This window comes from Glycine max, chromosome 4 (assembly GCF_000004515.6).
Source record: "Glycine max cultivar Williams 82 chromosome 4, Glycine_max_v4.0, whole genome shotgun sequence".
In the NCBI taxonomy this organism is placed as follows: Eukaryota; Viridiplantae; Streptophyta; class Magnoliopsida; order Fabales; family Fabaceae; genus Glycine; species Glycine max.
Genome location: NC_016091.4, coordinates 418,105 through 433,474, shown reverse-complemented (window position 1 = coordinate 433,474; position 15,370 = coordinate 418,105). Strand labels below are relative to the sequence as shown.

At 36.2% G+C, this 15,370-nt stretch overlaps 3 protein-coding genes across 3 annotated transcripts; 2 read left to right on the top strand and 1 right to left on the bottom strand.

Annotated features, from left to right (window-relative positions):
• The first annotated feature begins 2,168 nt into the window (after positions 1-2,168).
• Positions 2,169-4,645, top strand: LOC100780626 (uncharacterized). Its single transcript, XM_003522686.5, has 3 exons — positions 2,169-2,410; positions 3,077-3,572; positions 4,126-4,645. Exons 1-3 carry the CDS (start codon positions 2,260-2,262, stop codon positions 4,475-4,477), a joined length of 999 nt encoding a protein of 332 aa, XP_003522734.1. The 5' UTR covers positions 2,169-2,259; the 3' UTR covers positions 4,478-4,645.
• Positions 4,646-7,843: 3,198 nt separating this feature from the next.
• On the top strand, positions 7,844-9,957 carry LOC100794618 (uncharacterized). Its single transcript, XM_003523452.4, has one exon. It carries the CDS (start codon positions 8,029-8,031, stop codon positions 9,931-9,933), a length of 1,905 nt encoding a protein of 634 aa, XP_003523500.1. The 5' UTR covers positions 7,844-8,028; the 3' UTR covers positions 9,934-9,957.
• A 4,065-nt stretch (positions 9,958-14,022) lies between these two features.
• Positions 14,023-15,143, bottom strand: LOC100820359 (glycine-rich protein 2). The gene has a single exon (XM_003522675.5). The coding sequence runs from the start codon at positions 14,948-14,950 to the stop codon at positions 14,366-14,368; it is 585 nt and encodes a 194-aa protein (XP_003522723.1). The 5' UTR covers positions 14,951-15,143; the 3' UTR covers positions 14,023-14,365.
• Positions 15,144-15,370: the final 227 nt, after the last annotated feature.

The window sequence follows — 15,370 nt, the reverse complement described above, 5'->3', positions numbered from 1 at the left end:
TGATCTTTTGTAGCAACTGTGGATTAGTTATTAGTTGGTGGATATAGTTTTCTTTCAACTCGAAACAAAATGAACTCAAGGGAATTGCTTTTGGAATACCATTTTTACTTATATACCCCTTCTGCGTTTTGGGTAATTTTCCCCAAAGAAACTAATATCTTATTTATATTTTTGATAATTGATAATTTTGTTCAGAATTCAAATATCAGTAATAAAAACTTAAAAATAAATCATGTTTCATATATTAAAAAAAAACAGATAAAATAAAACAAAATTACTTTGTAAAGCTATAGATTAAAAGAATGATTGGAGTACAGATATAATCAGGCTGTATACAACAATAGTGTGGAACTAATAAATCCTGGCATTAACATGTGATCTTGTGGTTGGAAAGTAGAAAAGTTTACTAAATTTGAACAAGATACAGTTCACACAAGGAGCTTATTTTTCCGACAGTTGGGGATTTTTATTTTTCCATTAATGTTTCTGGCTACCTCGACGGCTCACTAAATACTCATAAAGTACGTACCGCCATGGCACCATCAGCTCATAGAAATTAGAACCCCCCACGTATGCTTCCATAACACATGATTACTGTCTTACTAGTAATTCTAACCGTGACATTCCGCCATGAATCACCGTATTTTCCCTTCCTGGCTTCGTGCATTGTTTGTATGGTCCTCACTATGTGGAATTAATTGTCCTGTACATGACATGATTTGCTTTTAAAAAAAGTCAATTTATAGTATAAACGAGTGCCGCTCCTGAAGGAGCAGCTGGACCGATCGAATTTCTTTAATTAAATCTGAAGATTTGCCTGTTCATTCTATATTATTTTCTCATTCATAATTCCTTCAAAACTTTCATAAGAGTTTTCTTTTAAACCTGTTGGTTCCGGAAATTATCTTAAAACTTTTATACTTTTTTTTACATTGACAGCAACGAGGATCAAACTTACTTTTAAATAAACCTCTATACTTCAAAGTAAAAAAATAAAAAATAAATAAAACTTACTCTTATACAATATCGTAAAAAAAAATCTTTAGAAAATATAATGACATATTATCAAACAACTCTGTAAAAATTGTACAAAAAAACTTTGTAAAACATGTGAAAAGAATACTTCTATATTCGTAAAAAAAACAATACTCTTTCTCATAATTGATAAACCATGTAAAGTAGATTCAAATTACACACATGATGAGGAAGTAACGATCTTTTCATTTAAAACTTCTGGGATAATTTAAAATACAAGAAAAAAGAGTTATTAAGAACAAATTTTCTTCATAAATTTACCACATTTTTTATATTACAATCCATGGTTATCAAACTCTCGAGTTAACTCGCTAACTCTTACGAGTTTACGAGTCCACTTGTTCTCTGCGAATTGACTCTTGAGTAAACTCTTTTTTAATAGACTCTCGACAAATTCATTGAGTCAACGAATTAACAAGTTAAAAAAATTAGGTCAAAATGTAAGTCATTTTTTGTTGTTTTCTGTCTATTTAACCTTCAACATATTTTCATTTAGCGTGTTATTCTTAAATACAAATTTTCACCTTTAATAATATCACATCCTTATTCTTTAATAACATCAAATCCTCTATGAGAATGATATACCACTATTATAACCTCTACAAGTTATTATCCAGGAGTGATGTATTATTACTAGACTTGGTTATTTAAATATCTTGAACTTCATAATTTACTATTTTGTTTTATTATATTATTGAAATGTTTAATTAGTATGTTATTTATAGATATTTTGTTATTATTTTTATATGTTATGAGTCTACAAGTCGAGTATGGAACTCTCACGGGTCTATAAGTTTGAATATGAAACTCTCACAAATCTATTTAAACTCTTGAGTTTAATAATCTTATTAGAATGAACTCATTGAACTGTTAATAATCCTTATTTTTTTCCTAATAAAAAAAAGGAATGGTGAATTATTACCAACATTAGCGTAATATGTTAAATTTTCTACACGGTAGCTATTTCGACTCTTAGCATCTAACATTAATGAATACCGTACTGTCTTCAAACTTTCAATCGCATTTGAAAATGATTTTTGGTACAATACAGCATTAAATGTAGCAGTTGAAGGTTAGAACTAAGAAATGAGCCTCCATTTAGTGCTTATTCAATTCACTTTTTTCCTCGCTAGCATTCAGCTATTTAAGTATTCTTCACGTTCTGATCCCTCAAATCCATTTCTTAGTTCTTTGCTTTTGCTCAGTGAGCTTCCAGTTGTATTCATGGACTTACCGGAGAAGCTTTTCTTTGCAGCATTTCTCATTCTTTCAGTGGCCATTGATGGAACGCAGGCAGACACCATGGTCACTGGCACTGTCTTCTGTGACCAATGCAAAGACGGACAGAGATCCCTTTTCGATTATCCTATTAATGGTGAGATCTAAATCCTTCAACATTTTTGTTCTTGTCTCTGGTTGGAACTTGAAGTAATGTACTCCACCCACATGCACGAAACATTCTGTTTTCAAGTGATTGGTTATTGTTATTCACAATCTTTTTTAAATATGTTTTGAAAAATGTTTACGCCTGACTTTTTTTCTACAGAATACAAATGGTGCTGACTGACTGTTAAATTTAGTATTTTTTTTAAATAATTATTTTGTCAAATTCTAAAGATAGATTAATTTTTTATAATATTGTTTAATACACTTATTGACTTTATAATAATTATTAAGGTTGATTTGTAATTCACAGTTCACACCTCTTATATAGATATTATACACCTTGTATTCTTCTCCCTTTTCTTTCATTTATAAATTTTGAGGTAAAAATTTATGTACCAATAACATTTATCTGCTTTTTATCTCCCTTGCTCAGATCTTGTGAAATGTGAAGTGAAAGAATCATTTTTGCCTCTTAGCTTTAGTAAGTGCCGCCTAACGGTCTTTGGGTAGATAAAAAGTATGGACAAGTCAACCCCTTACTTTCTTCTTCCAATAAATGAAGTTTGAAAAGATTACAGGTGTCATTAAGATGATAAATGATGCTTGGTCACAATCCACATTTTTTTATTGCCATGCTCCTTCTTGCTTGATACAGGTGCAAAAGTAACTCTGTCCTGTGCTGACAGTAATGGACAAATTACAATGTCAAGAGAAGAAACAACAAACTGGTTTGGAAGCTATACAATGAGGTTCGATGGCGCACCCGACTTGAGTGGTTGTTCTGCCCATGTCTCGGGCAGTGGTCAAGGGTCAACGGGTTGTGGTGAAGTGGCTGGTCCTTCACAAAATCCAAAACTCATGTTTAGGATGTTTGACATGGAGATGTATACAGTGGATTCTCTCCTTGCTCAGCCTGCACAACCCATGCAGTACTGTTCTACATCTTCCAACCCAGTCCCAGCACCAGACACACCAACCAAGCCTCCACCACATTTCAATCTACCTCCAGTACCAGGATTTCCGCCATTGCCGCCATTGCCACCCCTGCCACCCCTGCCATCACTACCACCCCTGCCATCATTGCCTCCCCTGCCATCACTGCCTCCTCTGCCACCAGTGATTTTTGCAGAAGCTTCAGCATGTCCGTCAGAGTAAGTTTATACTTTATATCCGACTAACCAAGGTTAATATTTAACTTCCGACATTGGTTCATAATAACACTCTCTAATAGTTGTTGAAACTAATTAAATCACCTATATATATACTTGCCTATCACATTAAAGCATGACTAGCTAGTTTTATATGTGCACATATTTGGGTAGGACAAATGAAAGCATCCCTCGTCACCTCATGTGTCAATGCATGTGTTTGACTAGAAATTGAATTAGCAGTGTCACTATTTAGGTCTACTTAAAATAGGGGCGCCACGGAAGAACTTAACAAACGTTATACAGTGTACTAATGTTAATAGAAAAATATTAATTAGTATTTTAAAGACATTAATTAAAAAACTTAAACTAAAAATATTTTTATTGAAGAAATATAAATTTTTTTATGATTTATATAATATATATTTTTTCATTTAAATTTTTTAATCAATGTGATTAACAATACCCGTGTTAATATATATTTAAGTTGTCCTTCTAGAAATCATAATCATGGCTTTGATAAACAAGTTTAATGAATAAATTTGTAAATTTTCAGGAAGTGGACACTGCCAGAATACAAATGCTACTGGAGGGGTGTGAACGGGGACACAAAAGTAGCAGTGGCATTTGGAATGGTTGCGGCGAGGAGATACGGAACAGACATTACACTGTGGCATGGGTTGAAAGGGAGAGGAGACCCTTACAGGACTCTTCTCAGAGAAGGGATCACAGCACTTCTTAACTCCTATAACAGCTTTCAATTTTCTTATCATCCACTCGGCGTCGTCCAACACATGAATTTGGCTTTGATGGGCTCCACTAGGAGTGTCCTGCTTACTGCTCTACGCTTCAAGAGGGCCAATTCTGGTGCTGGAAATGTCACCTGCAAATTCACCACTTGCAAATAATTACTAATTTATAGGCTTCTTCCTTTATATCTAGCACGTTTAATTAGAAAGGATTATTTTGGGGGAAATAATCCCATTAAAAATGCACAATAGAAAATTGAATATTCTTGTATAAGTTTTTGTCTTTATCTTTCTTCTATATATAATATATGGAGGTTTTGCGTGGTATGGTTTTTTACCTTCGCACATCTACCCCTCTTTCTAGTTTCTACACAAGGAAAAGTTGAACTAGTCTATGAATTTACGCACCGTGCAATAGTTCATACCTTCCCCAAGCGATTGTTATTTGTCAGTCCCTCCTCCTCATGACGCGTGCCAAGTTATATGAAATTGTTTCTTTTTCAGTTTCTATTTATCTACATAAATAGTACGTATTAATAGCTAACTGTCATTTATTGTCTATCAATGCAAGAAGCGCCGACGTTCCCCAACGATGCGTGATTTTGGAGACCAAAGAAGCCGAAAACAAACATCTACTGTTATGAACAATCACAAATCCACCATGACCACCAAGACTCCAAAGATGGCTACCAAACTCGACGTTATCTTTTATCGATTATCCGCTCTCACACCTACTCTATCTTCTCCCAAATCACCCCCAATTTTGGTTCCGTCACTTATGGAGACCGTAACGATGGAGTCACAAAACACAAAAACTGACCTCTCAAGTCTTAACTTCACTTTCACCGCCATCGTGGACATCAAGAAGAACACCAACTTTGGCTTTGTAATGAAGTCACGCACGCTCGAGCACTCAAGATAGTCCTCGTCGTTGGGTGTGTGGTGCTTACACATTGTTGCATCTGCTACCTAGCCTGTATCATCAAATAAGTGGCATGCATCAGCTACCCAACTATCAAATAGATGTCGCACATCCTTTGGTGTCATTGGGGAAACCATGACCTTGGTGGCAAACATGACTGAGAGGGAGTCATCGTTGAGTTTGGCGAGGTAGACGGAGCTAATGTCGTCAGAGCCCAGGTGGTGGGAGAAGTAGAGGTCAGAGGAAGACGCGTTGGGCTTGTTGTTGGCGGGGAGGTGGAAAGTAGCCATGGTGTATTTGTTACATAAACACACAAGAAAGCTTGAAAGAGAAGTTAAAGATCTGAAGACTCTCACTCAACGTGCAACACTCACTTAGCGCATAGAAGTCACATGTAGAAGCAGATAATACGTGAAGGCGTGCTTAGTGCGAGTCGCGCGCTAAACGCGTGATCACCAACTCACTCGCTAAGCGCAACGGTCGTGCTTAGCGCGAGATTGTGTAAATTTTAAACTGACTTCACCTATAAAAAGAGGAGGGAGCAAAAGAAAGAGATATATCGAGACACAAAGCTTTACATTGAATATCCACGAAATTAGAGTCTTCCAAATAGGAGAAACAAACCTAAAAGTCATTTCTTCCCTTCATCTCCATCCCTATTGTTCTTCTTCTCTCCTCATCAACCCCTTGCAATTGTAAAACCTCTCATGACAATAACAGATTAAACTTCTCATTGTTGGGAGCCTAGCAACCAAACGTTCATGATATAATTTTTTTCCTATTATCGATTTAATGTTATTTTAATTTTTATTGCCTGTTTTCTGTGCTTGATTTTACTGATTGTGGTTTGATCACCTATATTCATGTATTTGTTTTATGATTTAGTTATTGGGAAATGTTTATCTTCTGAGAATTGGGAAATGACATCTAAATGTTTCATGTCTAGGGATAGAATGATATTGTTTAGCCTGTTTTATGCATCTCTATTTCTAATGCAATTTATTTAGTTTATTCTTCTAAGGGATTAGGGAAAATATTAAATAAATTAGGCTTTTTCACTTGAGGGATCATGATTAGAGTATATAAATAGATGTAGGTAAAAATTTGAATAATATTAAATAAAGAAAATCATTAACATTACATTGAGAGTAGTTTTAGTAAGCTAGACTCCAACATATTTGCATTCTGAATCAACATTCGCATCACAACCCCCAAATTGTTTGTTTTTCTTGGTCTTGCCTATTTTAGATATTAGTTTAATTTTTATGTCAATTTGCTTTTAATTTTTCATCTCACAAATCTTTAATTCAATTTATTAATTACTTGAAAATTGAGAATACATCAATCTAAATACAAATAAAGTTTCTATGAACTTAACACTTAGACTTCCGTTTTACTTTACCACTTGTGATAAAATTGGTGCACTTGCCAATGAGGTAACACTAATGTAGATATATTATGCATGCCTTTTAACTTGTATTTTCATATTTATAACTATTTCATTTGATTTTTATTCATTTTTTTTATAAATTTATGAACATTTATACTCATTTCTTTTACACATATCACACCTTTAAAGATTGAAAATGTTAATTTTATCATGATTAATATTAACATTAAAAACTTTCCCTTATAATTTTTTTGATAAATTATCATAAAAAATTATAATTTTGTGTTTTTTAAATAGTGAGAAATTATTCATAATTTTTTTATTTTAAAATCATATGCAATATGATTTTGTGTATTGCATGAGTAATCACACTAATTTATCACATAATATTTTTTTTAAGATGGAATATATATTTATATTTGCAATTGTTTAAAATCACAATTCATACAAAATATTCATTTTTGATCTAGAATAAATAGAATTTCAAGAGATGAGAGAGTTAAAAATACCCAAAAAAAATACTAATCCAATCCATAATGATGTACGAGAAAATACAATATTTTTATTATTCCACCAAAATTATAGGGGCGTTTATTTCATGGTATTATGTTATATTTCTAGAAATCAAATTCTAAAGAATATTTTGACTAAAAAATTTATTTCTTGATATATTTAAAAACATGTCTAGTTACATTTAAATGTTCCTAGGAATATATATTATGAAATTTAAAATAATTTAAATAAAAAGGAAGTTGTATTTTAGGAAATAACTTTTAATATTACTTATTAATTATTTTTAATTTCATTATTACTTATTAATTATTTTTAATTTATTTAGTAAGTTGAAAGATTTGTACGAAACATGGAAAGATGATTTAGAATTAGAGTAATGTAAGTGGTAATAAAAAATTAGAGTGATGTAAAGAGTTTTCATATTAGCAACTATTGACAAACTGTTAGTGTAGCAATTAATCTCTTAGAGTAATGTAATTTTTTTTATATTAACAGTGCATTAAAATTGATCTCTTAGAATTAATCTTCCTTTACTAGTTATGATGATTAATTAATTAATTAAGTTTATTGCAATGGCGCTTTCTCTGTCAGGAGTAGGATAGAGCGTGGTTTGCAATCGCTAATGATTGGGTGTGGAAAGCGGAGAAGTACTTGAATGGTCATGGCTGGGTTTGGACCAACCATTTGCACTAACTGTATGTAAAAACTTGGGAGAAAAAGCCGTTGAACCATTCCCATAATAATTCTCTCTCACTTCTCCCCGGCGGCGCCACCATGAATAAACCTTTGATTTCAGACAGGAATAGAACTAGTCATTAATCAATCAATCAGAAACAGAAACAGCTAGCTAGCGTTGTTGTGGCCAAGTGAGGGTCCGCTGCAAACATGTCGAGCATCGTCAAGGAGATCCTGGCGAGCCCGATACAAATGGCGGACCAGGTTTCGAAGCTGGCTGAGGAGGCCCAGAATTTCCGACAGGAATGTCTGGAGCTGAAATCCAAATCGGAGAAGCTGGCGGGCCTCCTCCGCCAGGCCGCCAGGAACAGCAACGATCTCTACGAGCGTCCCACGCGCCGCATCATCGACGACACCGAACAAGTCCTCGACAAGGCCCTGGCGCTCGTTACCAAATGCCGCGCCAACAGCCTCATCAAGAAGCTCTTCACCATCATCCCCGCCACTGCCTTCCGCAAGACCTCCATGCAGCTCGAGAATTCCGTCGGCGACGTCCAGTGGCTCCTCCGGGTCTCCGCCTCCGCCGACGAGCGCGACGACGAGTACCTCGGCCTCCCTCCCATCGCCGCCAACGAGCCCATCCTCTGCCTCATTTGGGAGCAGGTCGCTATTCTTCTCTCCGGCGCTTCCTTGGACGAACGTTCCGACGCTGCCGCCTCGCTCGTCTCTCTCGCTCGCGACAACGACCGTTACGGGAAGCTCATCATCGAAGAAGGCGGCGTCCCCCCTCTGCTTAAGCTCCTCAAGGAAGGAAGAATGGACGGTCAGGAAAACGCCGCCAGAGCCATCGGCTTGCTCGGGAAAGATCCTGAAAGCGTGGAGCACATTGTCAACTCCGGTGTCTGTTCCGTGTTTGCCAAGGTCCTCAAAGAAGGCCACATGAAGGTTCAAACGGTTGTTGCCTGGGCTATCTCTGAACTCGCCGCGAATCACCCGAAATGCCAGGATCATTTTTCGCAGAACAACGCCATACGCTTGCTGGTTAGCCATCTGGCGTTTGAGACAATTCAAGAGCATAGCAAGTACGCCATTGCGAACAAACACAAATCCATTCACTCGGTTCTAATGGCGAGTAATACAACCAGCGCGCAGGAAGAGGATGATGATAAGCAGGTTTCTCACCCCATGTCGGGTCAGTCATCCACTCTAATGCACAACGTGGTTTCCAACACAATGGCCATAAAGAGCGCCATGGAGGAGGATGACAAAGCCAACACCAAGAAACAACAACAGCAACAGAGTGGGAATGGTTCGCACTTGGCAATTGCTGGGAAGAGTATTAAGGGGAGGGAATATGAAGACGCGGGGACCAAGGCACAGATGAAGGCCATGGCAGCCAGAGCCTTATGGCAACTCTCGAGGGGAAACTTGACCGTGTGTCGGAGCATAACAGAGTCAAGGGCTCTATTGTGTTTCGCGGTTCTTTTGGAAAAAGGACCAGACGATGTGCAATCGTATTCGGCAATGGCGTTGATGGAAATCACTGCAGTGTCGGAGCAACATTCGGAGCTGAGGCGCTCTGCTTTCAAACCAACTTCCCCTGCTGCCAAGGCTGTGGTGGAGCAGCTCCTTAAAGTAATCGAAAAAGAACAAGCGGAACTTCTCATAGCTTGCGTCAGATCCGTGGGAAATTTGGCGAGGACGTTCAGAGCCACCGAAACAAGACTCATAGGGCCGTTGGTGAGGCTTCTGGACGAAAGAGAGGCGCAGGTTAGCATGGAAGCGGCCATTGCGCTCAACAAATTTGCTTGTACGGACAACTACCTTCATGAGAATCACTGCAACGCCATCATAGAGGCAGGGGGCGCCAAGCACTTGATTCAACTCGTTTACTTTGGGGAGCAAATGGTTCAGATTTCTTCCGTTACTCTGCTTTGTTACATAGCGCTGCACGTCCCCAAAAGCGAGACACTGGCGCAAGAAGAGGTGCTCATTGTTCTCGAGTGGTGCACCAAGCAGCCACATCTCATCGACCAACCCTCCATCCAACCACTCTTACCAGAAGCCAAGAGCAGGCTCGAACTCTATCAATCCAGAGGAAGAGGATTCCGCTGATTTTGTCATCAGTACTGTATATACATCAAAATTAGCAAATCTAATTAATCTAGGCCCTTCTTCTTTTGTACCATCAAATACTAGTAGAAATATGCTTATCTATAGAAAAGTTTTTCTATAATTCTTTTTTTTAAATCGTTAATTTCTTACAACAAATATCAAAATAAATAAAAAACTAACTTTGATTAAAAACAATAATGAGAATAATTCTTGCCTGTTTGGATACCACTTAGAACCAATTTTTACCCATGTAATAGTGTGATTTTAGTTTCTTGAATTCTAATTGTCTAATTATTTTATTTGGGTTTCTCACATATCACAAATATATAATTTTATTCCTCTAAGTTTTAATTATGTCAACTAACTAGGTCTATCATATATCACAATTATTTAATTTTATTGGCTCTATTTAATAACATCATTCTTGTTAATATATATGAAATAAAATATATACTTAGGAACTAAATTACTACTATTGTAATACATGATGAAACAATTGTCACAATTGAAACTTGGAGACTAAATTTATATGGAGATCCAATTAGCACAATTAGAACTTGGGGATTAAAATTGTATGGGAATCCAATTATTATATATAGTTAGAACATAGGAGACTAAAATTATATATGATTATAATACTTAAAGAAACCCAAAGTAGAATTAAGCATTCTTCTTTTGGTTTCAAGCGGCCATGAACTAACCTCAAAGATCCAACTGTAAAACTTTTTTAACTCCAAGCACCTAATTATATATATTTTTAATTTAGGGACTTCATTAAAAATTCTCACAAAATTCAAGGTCCTACTAATACATTAAACAATAATGATATTTAGACACTTTTTTTTCAACTCCTACTCAACACTCATCATTTCTTTCTATCTCTCCTCTTATCACTTATAATACTTATACATATTGGATGTACAATAGCACAAGTATTATTTTGCTTTGTTAAACCCTAAACAAAAGAGTCGATTATGTGAGTTACGCGAATTCCACCAAGAACATTACTTATTTGTACAAGTGTAACATGTAAACCAATTCGGTACTGTCCTTACTTGGTTTGAAATCCTTCTTACATGGCTGAATTACAAACAACAGATACTGACTCACAATCTTATTCAGGAAACTTACTTTCAGCTATACAGTAAGAATGAATAACAACAAATCCTTTGTCAGAGACATTTTTTTGGTACATGAATGCAAACATATTTTGTTGCATTTAGTTAAGGCTCGAAATGAAAGTGACTCCCGCATAAGGAATCCATGAAGTTTTAGCAATGAGACTAGCAATAGTGAACATGACAACCTTTTCAACTCCCATCACACGAAAATCAAGTCATTGTATCCTCTAGGCAGTTCCAACACCAATGCCTTCATTAACATAAGTTGCAAAACACAATTCTTAGCACAGGACTTAATACGCCTATATCCAATATAACCTGAAGTTTGTCAATGTTAAAGATTTTAAATAATATTTATAAAAGTTAAAAAAACTTGCTTAAAGTCATAAGCAATCTCAATCGGTTTCTAAAACATAGAAGGTGCAAATTGGCAACATTCCAATTCCAGCTACATGGTACACACTTCACGCACTCAAATTAAGGTTAATCAATTGCCAATTTTTTCAAGGAATAGCTATGGAGGTCCATCCAACACAATTAACGAATACCCATTGCTGCAATTTAGAAGCCCTGAGATTAATGTTCATCAATAGAACAAAACGATCAAAGATAATGCAGCTACACCCAAATGTGAATCTGACAAAATTAACGATATTCTATGATTGAATTCCAATTTGCCAGCTACATGGTACACACTAAACGATATTCTTGACAAGAAATGAAAAAAAAAAAAAGTAAAAATAAAGAACATGGATGGGTAGAGAAAAAAATGAGAAACATAAAGGAAGAAGAATGTTAACTCGTTGACAAGTGTACCAATTTGTCACAAGTAATAAAATAAAACGGAAGTCCGAGTGTCAATTCTACATAAATTTTGTTTGTACTTAGATTAGTACAAATCCAATTTTTAAGTAATTAGAAGGAACATAAAAGATAAAGAATTGTAAGTGTGAAATTGAAGGACAAAAGTAAAAGATAAGAAAACAAGATAAATAAACAATAATTTGAATGCAAAAGATGAATTGAGAATGTAAATGTGTTGGGGCCTAACATGCCAAAACTACTTGTGATGCAATGTTAGTACTTTTTCTCTGTATAATGTTATTCCAAGTTTCACCCGCATTTATTAAAGATGATGCTCAAGCTTTGGGGTGTATTGAATAGAGAACTTTGAGTCTTTGTGTATCTTTCTCTTCTGCTTCCTACTCCTCTTATAGGCCTAAAGTATCTTAAAATTCATGCAACCTCGCGCTGAGGGCGTACTTTTAGGCTTAACGACAATGGCGATGTGATCTCGTGCTGAGCGCATCAACGTATGGGATTAGCAAGTATGGCAGCAATCACACGCTTAGTGTGCCTTTGAGCTTTCTGGTGAGTCTTCTTTATGCTAAGGCTACTAAGAGAGAAGATGCGGTGGGCTTGTCATATGCGCTAAACGAGATGTTCCAATCTTCAACTTTTTCTTCAAAGTTTTTGCATCAATTTTCTTTCAAAGCACTTGAAATTTTCTTCTTTTGAATCGTGCTAATAAAATATTAACATGATATTAAATTCCTTATTATTTCATTAAAAATAACATTAAAGTAAATGAATTCTAATCATTCTTAGTCAAAATTGACTATCAATTAAATCTAAATTTCACAATTATCAAAGAAGAAAACCTATGATGCAAGTAAGGGGTTAAGATGGGCAGAGCACATGGTCGATGGTGTTTTAGCCTAATGACAAATAAAAATGTAAGGCCTTAACATATTTTGATTTAGGATCTTTTTAATCAATACTCTTAGAATATTTGTTAAGAAATTAAAATTAAAAAATGTTTATTATGAAAATCATAAAAAAATCATCAATAATATAATTTTACATTTTAATAAATATTTTTTTTCTTTTATTCTTTATCAAATAAGATAATGATTAATCTTTATCTTTCATTCATTATTGATTTTTTTTTAAGATTTGACTTACATACTGTTTGATGTGATTCATTATCCTGTTTACATGTCTGACTTGTAATGATTTGACACCAACATTTAACGAATTGGTATTATACAATATTACCAAGGTTAACTCATCAATTACCAGCTTCCAAAGTAAAATAATGATCCAAGGTAAAAGAAGCATGAAAGGCCTGACGACACTAAATGTATGTTTGAATTAAAATTTACAAACTTGAGTTTGAGATAAACTTAAGTTTGTAAAAATATCTCAAATCTTCCTTTTATTAAAACTGAAATCGTAAATTTTTACTCTCAAACATATTTTTGGAAGACTCTCTCACTTGAGATGTAAACATACCCTAAGTAGTTTGCAAACTGAATTTACAAAACAAAAACATCTCAAGTATTGTTTTTTTCATCTTCATGTAAGGATTCAATCTCTTTGCATATGCAAGAGTAAGGCTGCGTACAATATCCCTCCCTCATACCTTCGCATAGCGAAGAACCTCTGGACAATGGGGTACAAAGTTTTTATATGTAAGGATTCAAGCGTAGCTTAACCCCAACACTATAACTATCTCGACTTGTTTAGCGATCTCACTAGTTAGTAAATCTTCAACTATTTCGAAAGGGAATATATTAATGGTTTGAGAAAAATATATAATGCAAATCTTTCATGCTAGCCTTCCAGCAAGAAAAAATAATGATATACTAGAAGCAAGAAGTAAATCAAATTCAGAAACACATTTTAACGTAATTTCTCTCTCAGTTTCTTTGAAAACAACAAATTCTATTTAGGTTGTTATGAAAATTGAAACAGGCTCGGCACCAGTTGGCTCAGAACACAAGTAGGCAGCCAGGTACGCATATATTCGTTTCTTGTTCCATTGGCAGAATTGGATGACCAAAAACAAATTCTCAAGGGTATCTTCTCTTGGCTCAACCAGGATGGACAAATATACCCACAAACAAAATTCGACAACAAATCAATATTTCCTGCACAATATATTCAAAATATACACAACCATCCATCCGAACAGCAGGACCATGATACCATGATATATTCAAAGATTTCAACAAAATAAGGTAAGGCAGAGCATATTACGTTCACGACAGGAAACAGAGTATTTAGTCGATGGTTTCAGAACCTCACCAAAACTCTCATTTCCCTAAGCCCAAAAAGCAAACCAATAAATCCAAGAGCTAATCATAAGCTAATTGCTTATAATGTAAACCCGAAAAAAGAAAAAAGAAAACGCAAAGAAGCCACACCCTAGCTAACCCTATTTCTAAAGGGTAATATTCAGATTTAGAAAAAAGAAAACAAAAGAACCACAGAACACAAAAGCAAGGCCACACCCCCGTACTATTGTATCAACGAGCACTGGAAGGGCAGTCCCTGGCAAAATGCCCGGACTCCCCACAGTTGTAGCAGCTTCCGCCGCCACCCCCACCACCGCCGTACCTTCCACCGCCACCCCCACCTTGGCTGCAGTCCCTAGCTATGTGACCAGTCTCGCCACACTTATAGCATCCCCCTCCGCCGCCGCCGCCACCTCCACCATAACCACCGCCTCCGCCATAGCCACCTCCCCCATAGCCTCCGCCGCCTCCTCCATATCCACCTCTTCCGCCGCGTCCGCCACCACCATAGCCACCTCTTCCGCCACCTCCACCATAGCTTCCTCTTCCTCCTCCTCCGCCACCGCGGGTGCCCTGGACTGGCGATTCGTCAGGGCCGGTGACGTCGACGGCCTTGGTGCGGCCTTCGGGATCGGAGTCAATAAGGAACTCGACGGACTCGCCGAGGGCGAGGCTGCGGAAGCCGTCGGATCGGATGGAGGACTGGTGGACGAAGAATTCCTCGCCGCTGTCGTCGGTGGTTATGAAGCCAAAACCCTTCTGGTCATCGAACCACTTCACCTTCCCCGTTACCCTCTGCTTCTCACTCTCACTCATCGCTCCGGATCAGATCTCTCTCTCTCTCTCTCTCTGCCTCTATAGTCTATACCTTCTCCTCTTTATATTATTCCATTTTGACCCACACTTAACTTTCACGCATTCCATTATGTACTCTTCATCTTAGGGCTCTCATTTTTCTTTTCATTTCATAACAACTGCAAAACTAAATCAACGGTACACATTTAGCTCCGTCTCCCTCACCGCAGGTAATCCACGATTCCATGCCTCAATTTTAACCCCAATTGTCTCAAAATATAATTTAAGACTTCACTTACCATATTTGAGCCCAGACTAGACTAGGTGTGGATCTCTTTAGCTCTATTCAATGAACCTATTGTCATAATCATATTAAATAAATAAAAAATAATCACATTTAAATTTTTATTTATGACTAAAAATTATATTTTAAAAAAATTT